The sequence below is a fragment of the Muscardinus avellanarius genome (genome assembly GCF_963383645.1).
Source record: "Muscardinus avellanarius genome assembly, chromosome: 1".
In the NCBI taxonomy this organism is placed as follows: domain Eukaryota; kingdom Metazoa; phylum Chordata; class Mammalia; order Rodentia; family Gliridae; genus Muscardinus; species Muscardinus avellanarius.
The window spans coordinates 103495240-103513956 of NC_137786.1; the positions used below are offsets into that span (position 1 = coordinate 103495240).

Sequence of the window (18717 nt, forward strand, 5' to 3'; positions counted from 1 at the left end):
ATTCCAGGGGGCACAGTGGAATGGTTCCTGAATTTAAGTGGAATAAGAAGAGACAGAATAAGAAACCCAGAACCTTACAGGGACTGAAACATGTAAAAGAGTAACCTAGGAGTCAGGGCTTCTGTGATGAATGACATAAACTAAGATAAATGGCATACTAGATTCAATGGACTCTTGTCATAAATTTAAAAAAAATTCTGTGTGTGTAGTACTGGTGATTGAATTTAGGGCATTCTACCTCTGATACAACCTCAGCCCTATTTTTTAAATTCTGAAACAGGGTCTCACTAAATTGCAGAAAGGACCTCACAAAGTAGATGAGGCTGGCTGCAAACCTGAGATCCTCCTATCTCAGCCTCCCAAGTACTGGGATTACAAGCATAGGCTATCACACCCAGCTCTTATTTTTTTATTTGGAAACAGGATCTTGCTAAATCGCTGAGAACCTTACTAAGTGGCTGAGGTTTGCTTTGAATCTGCAAGCCTCCTCTCTTACCCCCCTCAAGTATTGGGATTACAGTCATGTGCCACCATTTCCAGCTCAAAAAATAATTTTTTTAAAGGGCTAGGGACTGTAGCTCAGAGGTGTAAGTCCCCTGGGCTCAATCTCTAGCACCAAAAAAAAAAAAAAAAAAAAACCCCAAACATGCAGGGCGCTTGTAATCCCCGCGCTTGGGAGGCGGAGGCGGAGACAGGAGGATCGCGCAGTTTCGAAGCCAGCCGCGCTGGCTTAGGAGACCGTTTCCAAAAAATAAAATAGGTCTGGAAGTGTAGCCCGGAGGTAGAAGGGCTTCCAGGAACCCCAGTACCACCAAACAAAACTAAACAAACAAACAAACAAAAACAAACAAAACAACCATACTAGGTTCAGTAGCACATGCCTATAATCCCAGAACTTGGGAGACTGAGAAATGAGGACCACAGGCTTGAGGCCAGCACAGAATAACTTAGTGAGACTCTGTTTCATGAAAACAAGTACAACAAAAACCAAACCAAAACAAAAAAGGTCTGGGATGTAGCTCGGAGGTAGAATGCCTCTGAGTTCAATTCCCAATTATCACACAAAAATATAAAAAAAAGTGCACATTTGAATAGAATAGTACCTCTATTCCTAATCCTATATATTTGATAGAAATAAGAAATTGATAGGATAGTGAGTTTGCCAAGAGTTCTGCTGATCATGGTAGAGCAGGCTAAGCCTGAGCTCTTATAAAGTCCTGCTTAAAAATTATAAGGTAGAAAGTATAAAGATTCATAAACACTAATAAAAATCCTACTGGGTTAGTGCCACCTAGTGGACAGACAGAAGTCACTCACAAGAGTAAAAGGAAAAAAATCCTTAGAGTTTTCCTGGGGAAGGATATTGCTCCCAGCTTTAGGATCCTGTCAAAGTCTGAACCAAGGAAGTTATGCAAGTGCAGCAGATAAGTAAACTAACCTACTGTTGCCAACAGTTCTCACTTCTGGGACAATAGTACAAGTCTTAGGATCTTGACTAACAGTCAAATCCTAACTACAATACTAGCTCATTTCAATGAAATTCTTTAACTCTTGGTCAGTATCTTACTTTTTAGCTAAAGTTTTCTCTAAATCACTGCCATAGAACATCTGCAAAACTGTTCTGATGTAAGCTGGGTGTGGTGGCGCACGCTTGTAATCCCAGCATTTGGGAGGCTGAGACAGGAGGATCAGAGTTTGTGGACAGCCTCAGCTACTTAGCAAGGCCCTCTGGAACTTATTGAGACCCTCTTTCAAAATAAAGAATAAAAACAGGGCTGGGGGTGTAGGTCAGAGGTAGAATGCCTCTGGGTTCCATCCCAGAGGAAAAAAAAAAAAAACAACAAAAAAAACCAACAAAAACTATTGTGATGTTCACAGTTCCCATAATGTATCTCATATTTCTTACCAGGTCTAAAGCTCTCTATTGTTCATGTCATCCCTACTAAGTGTGGACTTTTGAATCTTATGGGTTTAAAAAGGTTCTGCAGCTGGTCAGTATCTTACTTTTTAGCTAAAGTTCTCTCTAAATCACTGCCATAGAACATCTGCAAAACTGTTCTGATGTAACCTGGGCGTGGTGGCCCACACTCTAATCCCAGCATTTGGGAGGCTGAGACCGGAGAATTGCGGTTTGCAGACAGCCTCAGCTACTTAGTGACGCCCTCTGCAACTCAGTGAGACCCTGTTTCAAAATAAAGAATAAAAAATAGGGCAGGGGGTGTAGCTCGGAGGTCGGATGTCTCTGGGTTCCATCCCCAGACCCACAAAAAAAAAAAAAAAAAAAAAAAAAAAAGTTTTGCAAGGAAAGAATATACCTAAAAAGAAAAGTCACTATACTCAGACCATTAATAAGTGATGCTTTTATTTTATTTTATTTTAGTGTCCTAGGGATTGAACCAAGAACCGTAGTAGGAATTGAACCCAGAATTATACCTCTTATTTTAATTTCTGAAAAAGGGTTTCACTAGGTTGATACGAGAGTCTTACTACTTGCTGAGGCTGTCCACAAACCTGCAATTCTCCTGTCTCAGCCTCCCAAGTTCTGGGATTATAGGTGGGTGCCACCTTGTCTGGCTTTAAGTGATGCTTTTAATCATGCCATTAATAAAAAAAGATAGTAAGAAATAGAAGGTAGCTGGGTATAGTGGCACACAGGTTAAGTCCAGCCTCAGAAACTTACTGAAGCCCTCAGCAACTTAGGAAGACTTTGTTTCAAAATAAAAAATAAAATAGGGCACTGAGGCAGAATGCAAGTTTTATCCAAGTTCAATCTCAGTAGCACAAAAATAATAAATAAATAAATAAATGGAATTATATAAAGGTAAAAAAGAAAACCAAGAGCCGGCTGTGGTGGCACACGCTTGTAATCCCAGCATTTGGGAGGCTTGAGACAGGAAGGTTAACAGTTCTCGGACCGCAAACTGCCTCAGCTGCTACTTAGTGAAGCCCTTTGCAACTCAGTGAGACCCTGTTTCAAAATAAAGAATAAAAAGTAAGGCTGGGGTGTAGCTCAGAGGTAGAATGCCCTTGGGTTCCATCCCCAGTACCAAAAAGAAAAAAAAAGAAAACCAAGAATTTATACAGACCATGGACTGGAAGTCAAGACACCTGGATCTGGTCATGTAACCTTGGGAGAGCTATTTAACTATGGGGCTATATATGCTACAAAAATGGAGACAATACACACCTGCCTGTCTCATAAAGCTTCCTTGTAGGTGAAATAAAATATTAAAGCATTTTACTTTATTTTTTGCAGGTCTGGGGGTAGAACCCAGGGGCATTCGACCTCCGATCTACACCCCCTGCCCTATTTTAATTCTTTATTTTGAAACTGGCTCTCACTAAGTTGCAGAGGCCCTCACTAAGTAGCTGAGGCTGTCTGCGAACCGTGATTCTCTGGTCTCAGCCTCCTGAATGCTTGGATTACAAGTGTGCGCCACCACGCCCGGCTCTAAAGCATTTTAAAAATTGTAAAATTTAGCACAAATGTTAGTTAATGGTATTACTATTTAAGTTGTCTAAGTCACCTTCCAAAGAAGGTGATAGCTTCAATTTAAAATAACTTTCTTCCCTGTTAGTCAACATCACAGCTACTGGTCCTTTTGGAGTCTAGAAAAACTATCAAGAGATAAATTAACCTCTGGTCTATTTTTTAAAGAGAAAGTGCATTATATTTGTTTCATCTTTTTCTCTAGTAGTCAAGAGACATAACTACAAGGCTCTTACCTTTGGAAGCTGCAGGAGGAAAAGGCCAGGAGGGGAAAGCATCGGATATTGGAAAAAAATAGAAGAAAAGGAATTATGCATAGTTCTTTGTTACTATAGACAGTCACTCAGCCACCCAGCCTGTTAAAGACTCTGACCCTTACTAATTAAATACTTGGGTATGAAGATGGCATCTAAAGGCAGCGCCAGAATCTGCTCAAGTGTATCATCAAAATGGGCCCAAACTGAGCTTCTGGAACCTTAATATTATATACGTACAGTTATACTAACATACAATACCTCCATGTAACAGGTCTCTTTCCCAAACCCAGCAACCCCATAACAAAACAATCTTATTTTGTTCTAAATAGGAAAACTCATCTCTCTTCTACCTAATACTCCCTTCCTTTCCACTCTTACACAGGAAGGGAAGAGAATGGGAGAGCTAAGAAGAGAATGAGAACATACTTTAAGAATATCTAAGCCCTACACTAGACTTTGACAATAAAGAGGAAGGTACTCACTCTTGGTCTGGGCAGAGAAGGTAAGGGTGAGTTTGGCAAAAAGTTCATTGTTCTCAAATCGGTCCTCCTTCACCTTTGTCCAGAAGCAGTCCTGGGAAAGGTCCTCTGCCACAAACTGTGGATACAGAAAGGGTGTTAATTAAGAGTTACTGAGCTGAGCTCTGTACTTTTCATCCTAGAAAACTGATTAAGATGTAAAAGAGGTAGATAGCTAGTTATCAGAAATCTTTTAGTAGAGTAAGACTAGCCAACCACTCAGACAACAGTTGTGCTCATCATCATGGGATCAAGAGATGTTATTTCCGATTTGTTTATTGGTGATTATTCAAGAACTAGACTTAGTTATGCTAATTGTCCTCCTAACTTCTAGTTTCAGAAGCATTTAGGCTCAACTTCACATCTTTCCTTGCTCTTTATCTCTCCTATCAATTTGGCTAACTTTATTTTAACTTAGTTTGTATGGTCTTTCATCTGAGAAAAAGGAATGGAACAGCCCAATTTCTCTCATTTGCAGATTGGTGACATGACCACTATCAAGCTATGTGTTACCATGCCACTCATATCCTCAGAGAAAAGGAAAGAACAAAACAAAGAACACATTGGCTTAAGGATTAGAATAAGTTCAACATACATAGTTCACAGAACTTTCTGTGGTAATGTCTGAAATACAGATGTTGAATAAACATAAGCTCCAGTGGAACTTGAAGATGACAGATGAGAGCCATAAAGAAGAGACGCCTGCTCATGCACAAAATATAAAGCTGGAAACTTAAATGGTTTCTTTAGGTCTACGGATTAAAACAAAACAAAACAGAAACTCTCACCTTGGACCAGTTTGGCCTCCGAAGCTGTACCTCTGGCTTATAAACCTTTTTGGGGGTTAATCCAAATGGCAGAACCGGGGCTGCAGAAACTCCAAATCCAAAGGGGGGAGGTGGAGGCATACCCATTCCAGGAGGAGGTGGAGGAATGCCTGGACCTCCAGGAAATGGAGGGGGTGGAGGGATTCCAGGACCACCAGGAAGAGGGGGAGGTGGAGGTGGCATTCCTGGTCCTCCAGGCAAGGGAGGAGGTGGGGGGATGGCAGCACCCCCAGGTAGAGGTGGTGGTGGGGGAATGGCAGCACCCCCACCAGGCAAGGGAGGGGGAGGGGGAATGGCAGCACCCCCACCAGGCAAGGGAGGGGGAGGGGGGATGGCAGCACCCCCACCAGGCAAGGGAGGGGGAGGGGGGATGGCAGCACCCCCAGGCAAAGGAGGGGGTGGGGGGATGGGAGCACCCCCAGGCAAGGGAGGGGGAGGGGGTATGGCAGTGCCCCCGGGCAAAGGCGGGGGAGGGGGGATGGCAGTGCCCCCAGGCAAAGGAGGGGCAGGTGGTGGAGGAGGAATAGTAACACCTCCAGGAAGAGGACTAGTCCCTCCTGGTAAAGGAGGGGCTGGTGGTGGAATAACAGTGCCAGAGTCACCTGGTAGAGGAGGGGCAGGGGGAACAGTAGCACTACTAGGAACAGAAGGGGCTATAGCAACAACTGCAGCAGAGAGAGAGGTCATTTCTTTCTTAGCATCTTCTAGTTCTTTTGACAGCTTGGCAACCTACAAAAAGAGTACTGATGTGAATATTTCTTACCCCACTTTAGGGACACTGAAGTTGGAAATAAAAAGAAACTAATACAAATTCCTCATTTTACATATGAAGGGACTTGGAAAAGTCAGACAGATCACATGATTTGCCTAAATTCACACTGCTATTTAATGGAAGCACCAAATAAAAAATAAAATAGGCCTGGGGTATAACTCTGAGGTAGAATACTCTATAGTTCAATCCCCAATCCCACATTAAAAAAAAAACACCATCTCAATAGCACCAATTAGCTGCTCCCTCCCTAGGAGTAAAATGACTGACTTCTGTCCCAAGACTTACACTAATGGCAGTAACAGGCACTTTGCCTTTCCCACTCAGGCCTGTTACCTCTCCTGTGAGCTGGGACACCTCTACTTCCAGGTCCTGTTTTTCTGTGGCAATCTGTTGCTTTTCAGAATCCAATGCATCCTTTTCTCCCTGAAGATCCTGAAGTTTCTGCTCAAAGTCACTTTCCATCTTCTTCATTTCTACTTGCAGCTCATGTCGAGCAGTTAACTCTGAGTCCAGCTAGAGGAAAGAATCAGGCTCCCAGTAAGCTTTCCATTCCAGTAAGAAGCACAAGTGTTACTCTCCATAATTTACTATTTTGTGCCAGTACCTGCTCTACAGAATTCACTGACCTCATATCTCAGGCAATTTCTGGGAAAAAGAGATCACCAAGATTTTAACCTTAAAATCAAAGTTAAAGGAGAGGAGAACTAAAGATCATTTTTTTTTTTTTTTTCCCTTCAGTACTGAAGTTGGAACCCAGGGGCATTCTACCTCCAAGCTGCAACCCCAGCCCTACTTTTTATTCTTTATTTTGAAACAGGGTCTCACTGAGTTGCAAAGGGCCTCACAAATGCTGGGATTACAAGTGTGTGCCACCATGTCCAGCTTAAAGATCATTCCTTAGTCTTCTAACTCTTATAATTTAAAAGAATAAAAAACTTTAAAAATCTTAACATTTGGGTTGGGAAAAACTTTAACTATAATGATTACAATGGACAATCCTAGTAATCCTTAGTACCAAAAACATATCAACCACTGGGTGTGGTGGTGCATGCCTGTGATCCCAGTACTGAAGAGGCTGAGACAGGAAGATCACAAGTTTAAAGCTAGCCTCAACAATTTATTAAGACCCTGTTTCAAAATAAAAAATAAAAAGGGCTGAGGGTGCAGCTCGGAGGTAGGAAGCTCTCTGGGTTCAATCCTTAACATGAACAAAACAAAACAAAAACCTGTCAACCACAATAAGAATCCTTAACAATCGAAGGGAAAAAAAAAGGAACTTAGACATATTCTAGTTCCTATTATTCTAGTGATAACAGACTTGAGAAGCCAATCAAACGAAAGTCATCACATTATATAAGAGTATCATATGCTTTCTTGTTCTGCCTGGTGGCCTAAGACCTGTTCAAGCCCATCTTTAGCAATTTTTCATACCCTTATCACCTTCTTCAAAGACTAACCCATACTAAAAAGGTTTTTCCCTAGGAACTATTGAATGGTTAATGTTTTCAAAATATCATGGACAACCATGTGTGGTGGTGGAGGCCTGTAATCCCAGTACTTGGGAAGCTAAAACAAGAGAATTGCAGGCTTATGCCAGCCTCAGTACTTAGTGAGGATCTCAAGAGACTTAGAGTAAACCTGTTTCCAAATAAAAAGTAAAATAGGGCTGTTGGTATAGCACAAAGGTAGAAGATCCTGGGCCCAATCTCGAGCAACATACAACACACAAACACACACTTTTATCTATAGATATCATGGACAAAAACTATCCCACATGTCAAATCCTCAACCAGGCATGGTGGAGCATGCTTGTGATCTCAGTACTTGGGAGGCTGAGACAGTAGGATCACAGGTTCATGGCTAGCCTCAGCTACTTGTGAGGCCCTCTGCAACTTAGTGAGACTCTGTTTCAAAATAAAGAATATAAAAACGAGCTAGGGGGGAGCTCAGAGGTAGAATGCCCCTGGGTTCAATTCCCAGTACCACACTATAAAAAAAAAAATCCTCCTTGATCTAACCCAAGTGGAAATTTTTGGTTTTGTTTATTTATTTATTTTTTTGGCAGCAATGGAGACAGAACCCAGGGTCTTGTGTACTCTAAGCAAATCTTCTATCACTGATCCCTGAAACACACCTTTTTTTCCAGCTCTGTAGCTTTGGCTTCAGATTTTTCCACCTTTGTCTTATCAATCATTTGGTCTGAAAAGAAAAGAGTCATTAAATGAATCTTCCAGTCTCTTGGTCTTCCCCTCTTATTCCTAAGCTCTTCAAAATAACAAAGAGCAGTCTTCTGTCCTTGGATATTTAAATTATTATTAACACTGTACACAAACTAGCCCAAGAAATTAAAACTTTCAGTTAGGTTCAACTTATAATTTCTTTTTTTTTTTTTTTTTTTGGTGGTACTGGGGGTAGAACCCAGAGGCTTTCTACCTCCGGGCTATACTCCCAGATCTACTTTATACTTTATTTGGAAACAGGGTCTCACTACGTTGCTGAGAGCCTACTCAGTAGCTGAGGCTGGCTTGAAACTGTGTAATCCTCCTGTCTCAGCCTCTCAAGCGTGGGTATTACAAGCGTGTGCCACCACGCCCAGCTCAACTTATAATTTCTAAATGCAAGGTATGGCTATCATACTATGTGGCATAAAGAATGCCTATAAGTGATACTTGTGATTCTGAAACCATTAGGAGTCATAGATAATAGCTGAAGCCCTGCTAAAGAGTGATGTGTCACAATGGATAGATTTTTAAATTTTTGTAGAAATAAACTAAAGGACTATGTATATATTCCTTGTAAAGATACTGGTGATAACCTAAGAACAAAATGGAAATATCTGGGGACTAGAAGATTTCTTCTCTTAAATTTTCATTGACAGAAAGATGCAAAATGAAAGGCAAAAGCAATGAATGTTTTGAGGAACAAGATAGTAGAGTATACTTAACCAATTAACCCCTCAATATCAATCTGAAGGTGTCGGCACTTGAAGTCAGGATCAGCCCCATTCTTGTGAAGAACAATCTGGGAAATGCACTCATCAATCAATTTATAGTATTGTGGTCTATGGAAGAAACAAAACGGGGTTATCAAAATATAATTTTCAGAAACATTTAGGACTAAGAAAAGTTAATTACTTTGACAATAAAGAGACCCGAGTATATATCTTGACCCCTAGCAGTGCAAAAAACTTCTTACCATTTGCCTCCTACTTCCAATATTTTCCCATGGGGAGAGCTACTGCTGAACTCAACTTCTAAATAACCAGAAAGAATTTTAAATTGCCACCATCGTTTTATCATCCTCACCCCATTTACCTACTGCCTTCCAAAAAGGGATGGGAGCACTTCATTTTATATACTGTGACCTCTTCCATAGGGGTATCTTTCAGTTGTATTAAAGGGACAACTGACAACTTCCTTTATATCTGTGTCTAATGAACACTAATACAGTCTGTCTTTTCCTTTTAGAGAACAACCTTTTAAGGATTCTGCTCTCTCCATTTAAGTTCAAATTCAAAATTTCTCACAGGCAGGCAGGCAGGTGTGGTAGCATACACTTGTAATCCCGACACTTGGGAAGTTGAGACAGAAAATCACAAGTTTGTGGCCAGCCTCAGCTACTTATGTGAGGCTCTCCGCAACTTAGTGCGACCCTGATGTCAAGATATAGAATAAAAAAAAAAAAAAAAAGGACTTGGGGTGTATCTCAGAAGTAGAATGCCCATAGTTTCAATTTCCAGTACCACCAAAAAAACAAAAAAACAAAAATCTCACAGACATGTCACCTTACCTAGCCTCATAGTCATTTCGGACTAACAGGAGGTGCTGCAATATGGACAGGAAATGCGACTCTGCCTTTGAGTCCTTCACTGTGTTTAAGAGAATCTGGAAGACTTCGCCAAAGTCAGTGGAAAGACGAACAGGCTAAGGAAAACAAAGACTCAGAAACTGTTTTTGACATGTGGCTTGTCCAATTCAGGGAGAAGCTAAGAAAAGGAGTAAGATGTCACTTCTATTCTAATGGCTATTCCTCCTGAAAATATTACCAGAAACTAAATTTCTTTAGCCGAGGGTGGTGCTATGCTATATAGAGAGACAGGGGATTTCTAGTACATGGCTTGAAAAATGAAGCAGCAGACAGAAACTAAAACTATAACCCCTGGAAGTCCCTTGTGGCAAATATTAATAGTTATTACCAATTTACTCCTTCAGCCCAAACATCTCTGAATCTCAATAAACTATCATGTTCGAGGAAGTTTACAATGGTTTTGATGGCAACTTGCAGACTGAACCCACAGATTACCTTTATTAACTTCTCTGGTTTATGCTGAGGTAAATAAAATAAGCAGCAATAAAAAGAAACCTGTCTTGTTTTCTGAGAAGACACATAAGCTTAATGTCCTGTTCAGAGTCATCATCTCCCAAACCATTCCATACAGGGTCCATACCTGAATGCAATAAATATCTCATCTGTCTTGAACCCAGACAGTAAAAGGATATTCCATCTCCATGCGAATGTCATCCAGTCGTCCCTTCAGGTCATAGGAGTCTTCTTCCCCTTGTTCATCAAAAACACTTAGTTGTACTCTCATATCATCATTTTCAATCTCTCTAAGGTCCTGCCAATGTCAAAAGCAGAAGTTAAAGAAAAGCTGTCCAGGTGGCTAAAAACTCAAACCTTTCCATTTGGTTTTTAAGATGAAAACCAGAGGTATCCCAGGGATGACTGATTCTATAAGAACAAGAAGGAACCAGCCTAGACTTTCTAATCAAGAGTTATCTCTTACCTGCAATACCTGATGTAGCCCCAAGCGCATGAGTTCACTTCGAATGTGAACTCGGAAGTCAAGTTCTTCAGCTGGAGTGATGAGAGCATTGATCAGCTGTAGGCATCCCACCTAAAGTAAAAAAATTCAATGGCTATATTAATGCTAACTTCTACAGATAGAGATTTCATTCTCTTACATGCATTCTGGGACTCCCAAATAAAACCTAGAAGATTCAATACAAAAACATAACTTTTCTACTAGAGCAGAGACCTGGTTGAACATAGGTCTGGAGAGCTCAGAAATATAAATGATTCCAAGGATTTGACTGTATATTATTATAGAGTTTTGGTTTTCCTAGCATGCAAATAGATGAGACCATGCCTTTTTTTCATTTCACAATAAGGAAAACAATTCTTTCTTTGTCTAATTAGAGAAAAGGTTAATCATTTCCCCTTTAGAATAAATTCTCAAATATAAATATATAGTTGGGAACCACTTCATATGAACTTAAGTGTTTCCATCTTGAATTCTATTCTTGGGCCCAATTTCAAGGGGTATACATGCCTTGAGTGCAATGGAAGTGCCACTTTTTAATCCATCCAGTAATGGCTGGAAACGTTCCACCTCATCCATCTCAGCTCTTTCTGTCATTGCCTCCAAAACTCTTTCATTCCTGCCCAAGAGAAAGAAAAGGGAGGGTCCAACCCAGGTACTCTGACAGAGACATGTATTCTGGGTAGATTACACAGGGTGCACATCATTAAGAAACAGGACATTACCAATGATTCAGGTTTCTCTTGCAACTCCTACAACAGAAACCAGAATCTGCTAAAAGCCACAGACTATCTCCTCAGAAAAATATATTTCTTTTCTTTTCTTGATATTGGAGATTGAGTCCAGAGACATTCTACCTCCAAACTACACCACTACCCTTTTTATTATGAAACAGGGTCTTGCTAAATTGCTGAGGCTTACCTTGAATCTGCCAATCCTCCTATCTCTCAGCCTTCCAAGTACTGGGATTACAGGTGTGTATTACCATGACTGGCTAGAAAAATGTTATTTCCTAAAACCCATTTCTGGACTTTTATCCATGAATATCAAATTAAAACCCCTGTGCTATGAAGTATAAATTAGTTCAACTTTTTAAGGAGCATTTAATATAATAAATTTCGAATGCATGTATCATTTGACCTACTTCTAGAAATCTATCCAACAGACCCAGGTGTGGTGGCTCACACTTATCCAAGTAATTGGGAGACCAATACAGGAGGATTACAGGTTCATGGCCAGCCTTAGCAACTTATACTGAGGTCATTCACAATTTAATGAAACCCTATTTCAAAATTTTTTTTAAAAGGCTGCAGTTGTAACACACACACACACACACACACACACACACACACACACACACACAATCTATCCAACATAAATACATAAATATGAAAGAAGATATATACAGAGATTTTTTTAATAGCATTATGTTTTGGGGGGGAGTGGTACTAGGAATTGAACCTAGGGACATACCTCCAGACATATTTTATTCTTTATTTTGAAACAGAGTCTCCTTAAGTTGCAGAAGGCCTCACAAGTTACTGAGGCTGGCCACGAACCTGTAATCTTCCTATCTTAACCTCTCAAGTACTAGGATGACAAGTTTGTGCCATCACACCCGATAGAATGATTTTAATACTAAAAATTCCTATCACCAATATCACAGTCAGAATCTACTAAAGTCTTCTATAAGTCTAGCAGTGGGGGAATTCTTTTTTTTTTTTTTTTTTTTTGGTGGTGGTACTGGGGATGGAATCCAGGGGCCTTCTACCTCCGGGCTACACTCCCAGACCTATTTTATATTTTATTTGGAAACGGGGTCTCTTAAGCCAGCTGAGCCTGGCTTCGAACCCGCGTGATCCTCCTTGTCTCAGCCTCCCAAGCACGGGGATTACAAGCGTGCGCCACCATGCCCGGCTAGTGGGGGAATTCTTAAATAAGTAAATTATGGGTTGGGTGTGTTGGGGTATGCTTTTAATCTCAGTAGTTGGGAGGCTAAAACAGGAGGATCACAGGTTTGAGGACAGCCTCAGCAAGACCCTGTTTGAAACAGCAAGACACTGTTTCAAAATAAAAATAAAACAAGGCTGGGAGTGTAGCTCGGAGGTAGAATGCCCTTGGGTTCGATAACTAGTACTACAAAAAAGAAAAAAAAATAATTATAGGACATACATATGACTTGTTAAAGATAAGATAAATCTAAAGATAAGGTAAATCTAAGTCCAAGAGTTACTATTAAATAATTCAAAGTCCAACATGTCCATGATCTACTATTAAATAACAAGAAATAAGTTGAAATGAAATGATTTGAAAAAATGATTTAGCTTTTGTTAAAATAAATCCCACCACAGAAATAAAATCTAACCTATATATGCAGTTGGTTTTATAGTGATAAGCCATCATTCCTTAGATCTAAAATACTATCATTTAGGGTTATAGAAGGTGTCCTAGAATTAAGGAACTATAATATATTTGACTGTGCTTAGAAAAAAATCTTTGAGGATATACCAAATCATTAACAGTGGTTATCTCTACAGAATAAAATCTGGCAAAGCGATGAGGCTAATAAATTTTACTTTCTTTTTTGGTACTGAGGACTGAACCAGAGGCATTATAATCCTCTGAGCTTTACTCCTAATCCTTATTTTTAAAAAAAATTATTTTGAAACAGGGTCTCATTAAGTTGCTGAGGCTGGCTTTAAGCCTGCAATCCTCCTATTTCAGCCTCTCAAGTACTGGGATTATAGGCATGTATCACCAGGCCAGGCTCTAAATTTTCCTTTAAATATTTGTATACTGTTTTTTGTTTTGTTTTGTTTTGGTGGTCCTGATGATGGAACCCAAGGGCATTCTACCTCTGAGCTATACCCCTAGCCCTATTTTATTCTTTTTGTTTATTTTGAAACAGGATCTCACTAAGTTGCAGAGGGTCTCACTAAGTTAGCTGAGGCTGGTCACGAACCTGTGATTCTTCTGTCTCAGCTTCCCAAATACTGGGATTACAAGCGTTCACCACCATACCCAGCTACTGTTTGAATTTTAATATAATGTTGCCTGCATGCCTGACTGCCTACCTGCCTCCCTTCCTTTCCTTCCCCTCCCTCTCCCCTTCCCTTCCTTCCTTCCTTCCTTCCTTCCTTCCTTCCTTCCTTCCTTCCTTCCTTCCTTCCCTGTGATACTGGGGACTGAATTCAGGGGCATTCTACCTCCAAACTATAGTCCCAGCCCTATTTATTATTATTATTATTATTATTATTATTATTATTATTATTGTGATGATGATGATGATGATGATGATGATGATGATGTGTGTGAGTGAATGGAACCCAGGGGCATTCGACCTCCGAGCTACACCCCCTGCCCTATATTTTATTCTTTATTTTTGAAACAGGGTCTCACTGAGTTGCAGAGGGCCTCACTAAGTAGCTGAGGCTGTCCGTGAACCGCGATCCTCCAGTCTCAGCCTCCCAAATGCTGGGATTACAAGCGTGTGCCACCACACCCGGCTTATTTATTTTTTAAACAGGATCTCACTAAATTGTGGAGGACCTCACTAAGTAGCTGAGGATGTCTGTGAACCTGTGATTCTCTAATCTCAGTCTCCCAAGTACTGGGATTATAAGCATGCACAACCACGCTCGGCTAAGTTGTATTATTTCTGAACTAAAAAAAGTGTTAGGCACAGTGACACACACCTATAACACTGGCACTCAGGAGGCTAAGCAAGGATGATTGAAGATGTGAGTCAGCACATGGCAAATCAGTAAGAACATGTTTCAAAATAAAAAATAAAAAAGACTATAGGTGGACCTCAGAGGTAGAGCACCCCTGGGTTTGATTTCCCAGTATCCCCACACACACACACAAAATAGTAAAAAGAAACCTTTTTTTGTGTGTGTGGTGCTGGAGATTGAACTCAGGGACATTCTACTTCTGAGCTACACCACCAGCCCTATTTTATTCTTTATTTTGAAACAGCATTTCACTAAGTTGTGAAGAACCTCAGGAGGTCGATCATGATCCTGCGATCCTCCTGCCTCAACCTCCCAAGTACTGGAATTACAGGGCAGGGGTGCCACCATACCTGGCTAAAAAGAAACCTTTGTTCAAGACATAATAAATATTAATAAAAATATGGCAGACATCCTATTATACCTCTGACATTTAGTGGTACACTCCAGATAGGACTCATTATTTAGGAATCTTTCTTAAATACAGGTTGATCATCCCTTATCTGAAATGCTTGAGATCATGTATTTCAGATTTTACTTTTTTCTTTTTCTGGATTTGGAATGTTTACATATACATGCTGAGTTATCATGGGAAAGTGATGACACAGAACCTTAAACAGAGAATTTACTTTTGTTTCATATATGCCTTATACAAATAGCTTAAAGGTAACTTTATACATTATTTTTAATAATTTTGACCACAAAATGAAATTTCATAGTGTGAAATTTCCACTTGGGATGGTATGAGAGTGCTCAAAAAGTTTCACAGTTTGGAGCATTTCTAGCTTTTGGATTAGGGTCTTCAATCTGTATTAAGATTCTAGACATGAGAGTGCATGCCTGTAATCTCAGCTACTCAGGAGGCTGATGCAGGAAGATCACAACCTGGGCAACTTAAGTTATCCTTGTGTCAAAATAAAAAAGGGCTGGAGGTGTACGTAAGAGATAAAAGTGCTCCTGGGTTCAACTACTAGTATCAGAAAAAAAAAGCCGGGCATGGTGGCGCATGCTTGTAATTCCTATGCTTGGAAGGCTGAGGCAGGAGGATCGCACAGGTTTGAAGCTAGCCTCAGCTACTTAGTGAGGCTCTTAGCAACTTAGTGAGACCCTGTTTCCAAATAAAATATAAAATAAGTCTGGGGGTATAGCCCGGATGTAGAAAGCCCCTGGGTTCCACCCCCAGTACCACCAAAAAGGGGGGAAAAAAAATCCCAGTGTTCACTTCTGAGAAGAAATATAGTTTTACAGAGTATTTAGACTAAGAGGATACTTAAGCCACTCAATTTTCCTCTAGACCATAGATTCCACCCAAATTTTCGTTTTTATTTGCTTACTGCTCCCTTTTCAGAAAATACTCAGCGCCTCACTGGCCACTTCCACTGCTTATTTTTATTCACTGCTCCTACTCCCTTAATGCATGGGAGGATACTATTGCCCCACGTGGGGGAAGGGGGTGGTATCAACAACTCTGGGAATCAATGAAGAGTCCAGACTAAGAGAAGATGGTAAAAATGAGAATGAAGAATAGAAATAACTCTAATCACATACATGTCCTCTGGCTGTGGTAGAATACAAAGAGCAGAAAGCAGCTTGGCTGCATCGATCATCATGTTGGGAACAGCTGGATCCATGGCTCTGACCAGCAGTAGGATTCCTTCATCTGTCTCCAACATGGTCTTGATTCCAAACTGGGAGAACAAGAACAGAGAAGGAGTTTTAAAGATGATAGCATCTAACTAGGGACAAGTCTAGTTATTATGGGCTGAGTGGTATTCTCAAATGTATATGTTATTTCGAGTCCTAACCCCTAGTACCTCAGACTGTGGCCTTATTTGGAAATAAAGTCATTGCAGATGTAAGTTACAATGAAGTTACATTAAAGTAGGGTAGGCCTCTAACCTAGTGTATTAATTCTTATAAAAAGGGAAAAGCTGGATATACATACACAGATAGCACATCATAAAAACAAAGCAGAGACAGAATTCCATATCTTCAAGAATAAAATTCTATAAATTGTATGTTTTTTATACAATCCAATCTAATGAAATAAGTTAATTACAGGGTCTCACTGAGTTGCAAAGGGCTTCACTTAGTAGCTGGGGCTGTCCGCAAACCGAAATCCTCCTGTCTCAGCCTCCTGAATGCTGTGATTACAAGTGTGCGTCACCATGCTTGGCAGGATTATAGGTTTTAAGATAGCTTCAGCAAGCTGGGCGTGGTGGTGCACGCTTGTAATCCCAGCATTTGGGAGGCTGAGACAAGAGGACTGCACAAGTTCAAATCCAGCCTCAGCTACTCAGTGAGGCTCTTTGCAACTCAGTGAGACCCTGTTTCAAAATAAAGAATAAAAAATAGGGCTGCGGTGTCGCTCAAAGGTAGAATGCCCCTGGGTTCCATCCCCAGTACTGCAAAACAAAACAAAACAAAACAAAAAAATAGCCTCAGCAAGTAGTGAGAGACCCTACTTCAAAATAAAAAATAAAATAGGGCTGGGGATGTAGCTTAGAAGTAGAATGCCCTTGAGATTAATCCCTAGTTTTTACACACACACAAAAGTAAGTTATAATAAAATTAAACAGTGAGAGAGGTAGATTTGTATTTAGAAGCATATATAAATATGGGCTCCCTGAGTATACTGGACAAAAAGAAGATAAAAGGAAAGTGGGCGTAGTGGCACATGCTTGTAATCCCAGCATTTGGGAGGCTGAGACCAGAGGATAGCAGTTCACAGACAGCCTCAGCTACTTAGTGAGGCCCTCTGCAACTCAGTGAGACCCAGTTTCAAAATAAAGAATTAAAAATAGGACAGGGGGTGTAGCTCAGAGGTCGAATGCTTCTGAGTTCCAAAAAAAAAAAAAAAAAAAGAAAAGAACAAGATAAAAGGAATTTAGTGTAGCAACAACTGGAAAGAAAATAACAAACAAGTTAAGGAATATACTAAATCTCCCAAACAATAACTATAGGTCAGAAATTTCAAGAATTAACAAAGGAGAGTAAAGAAAAAAGAAGAAAATTAAGCCTACTCTGTGAAACAGAAGTTAGAAGTGGGAAGAAAGGACCATGGAAGCATGATTGTGTGGCAACACAGGACAGTTATAGTCACAAAAGAGAAAACTGAAAGTCCTGAACCTCATATTTGTACTTCTTTACTGGGGTGTGCAAACAGAATAGAAGGAATAGGGGTCTAGATGGAGAATGGAACGAGAATGGGAAAAATCTCACCTTGTTGTTCATAAAAGCTTTCAAGCAACGAATGATCTCATGTTGGTTCCGGCTATCATAGTTTCTACAGGTAGAAGACAAAAGTCAGTCCCTTTATTCAACAACCCTTTCCCATTTGACTTTTCATTCTTGCAAATGAAATATCCCAAGCTAGTAGTTGAGTAAAGTCTAGCCCACAGCACTTGGCCCAGAATCACTATGGAAGGCTCTTAACCATCAAAGACCTTTGGCTAATCTTCCTGTAATTCAAAAATTTAGTATTACATTAAAACCTGACCTTTAACTCCCTTTAGGCTTCTAAGTGCTAAATTCTATCAGGATAATATCCCTACTACTTCATAGGTTTCAAGTCTGAGAAGGTACATGCAGGAGGTCCAGACCCTGTATTATTTTTGTCTTTGAAAAGAACCTAGGAAGTAGAGATGACACTTTAGTTCAGTGTGGCTTCAAGGTAGCCCGAGACAGTCCAAGGCATTTCCAGAATTATTTCAACTTCAAGACTGATATAAAGGCTGATTAAGTATATTTTAAGATTTCTGAATGGTTTATGATCCAGACCAGATCAGAGGGCAGCTCTGACAAAAACATCCTATTTCCAGATTAAGAACCCTGAGAAACAAATAATCTTATGTAGTATAAGAGTCTGTGTTATCCACCATGAAATTTAGGTTATTCCTCCCTTTCCTATGCCTGTAATCATCTTTCATCCTCTGGTTATTCCTAAAACAAGCCCTGTTCTCAGCTAACAGCATATTCCCCTAGTCTATAACTTTACACTGAACTGTTATCGACTTTAGAGCAAACAACCAACCCCCCTACATCCCTCAACCTAAAGATGCAAAGACTTGGAATTCCTCACCCAGCATTCTCCTCTTTCTCATCGTGAAGTCGTTTGAGGATGTCTAATAAGGAGGCTAGACCTTCGGCACAAATGTTTGCACCCAACTAAAAAGAACAGAAAGAAACAATGTAATATCAAGTCAAATGACTGAGTATTACTTATTACTGTTTGTGTATGATATGACATAGCAACTCTTTATTCCCAATCCAGACCATTCTCATACTTCCTTGCCTTTTG

General features: G+C 40.2%; 1 protein-coding gene across 1 annotated transcript in view; it reads right to left on the minus strand.

The window, feature by feature from the left end:
- DIAPH1 (diaphanous related formin 1) overlaps positions 1–18717 on the minus strand; it is a gene marked incomplete at both ends in the record, with an annotated part of 118676 nt that overhangs the window by 59710 nt on the left and 40249 nt on the right. Inside the window, 13 exon segments of the mRNA XM_080711298.1 lie at positions 4230–4344; positions 5054–5821; positions 6198–6377; positions 7999–8063; positions 8810–8925; positions 9654–9769; positions 10363–10482; positions 10651–10761; positions 11197–11305; positions 15966–16105; positions 17640–17703; positions 18499–18568; positions 18571–18584. Of these exon segments, the coding sequence (XP_080567424.1) occupies positions 4230–4344; positions 5054–5821; positions 6198–6377; positions 7999–8063; positions 8810–8925; positions 9654–9769; positions 10363–10482; positions 10651–10761; positions 11197–11305; positions 15966–16105; positions 17640–17703; positions 18499–18568; positions 18571–18584 (1988 nt within the window).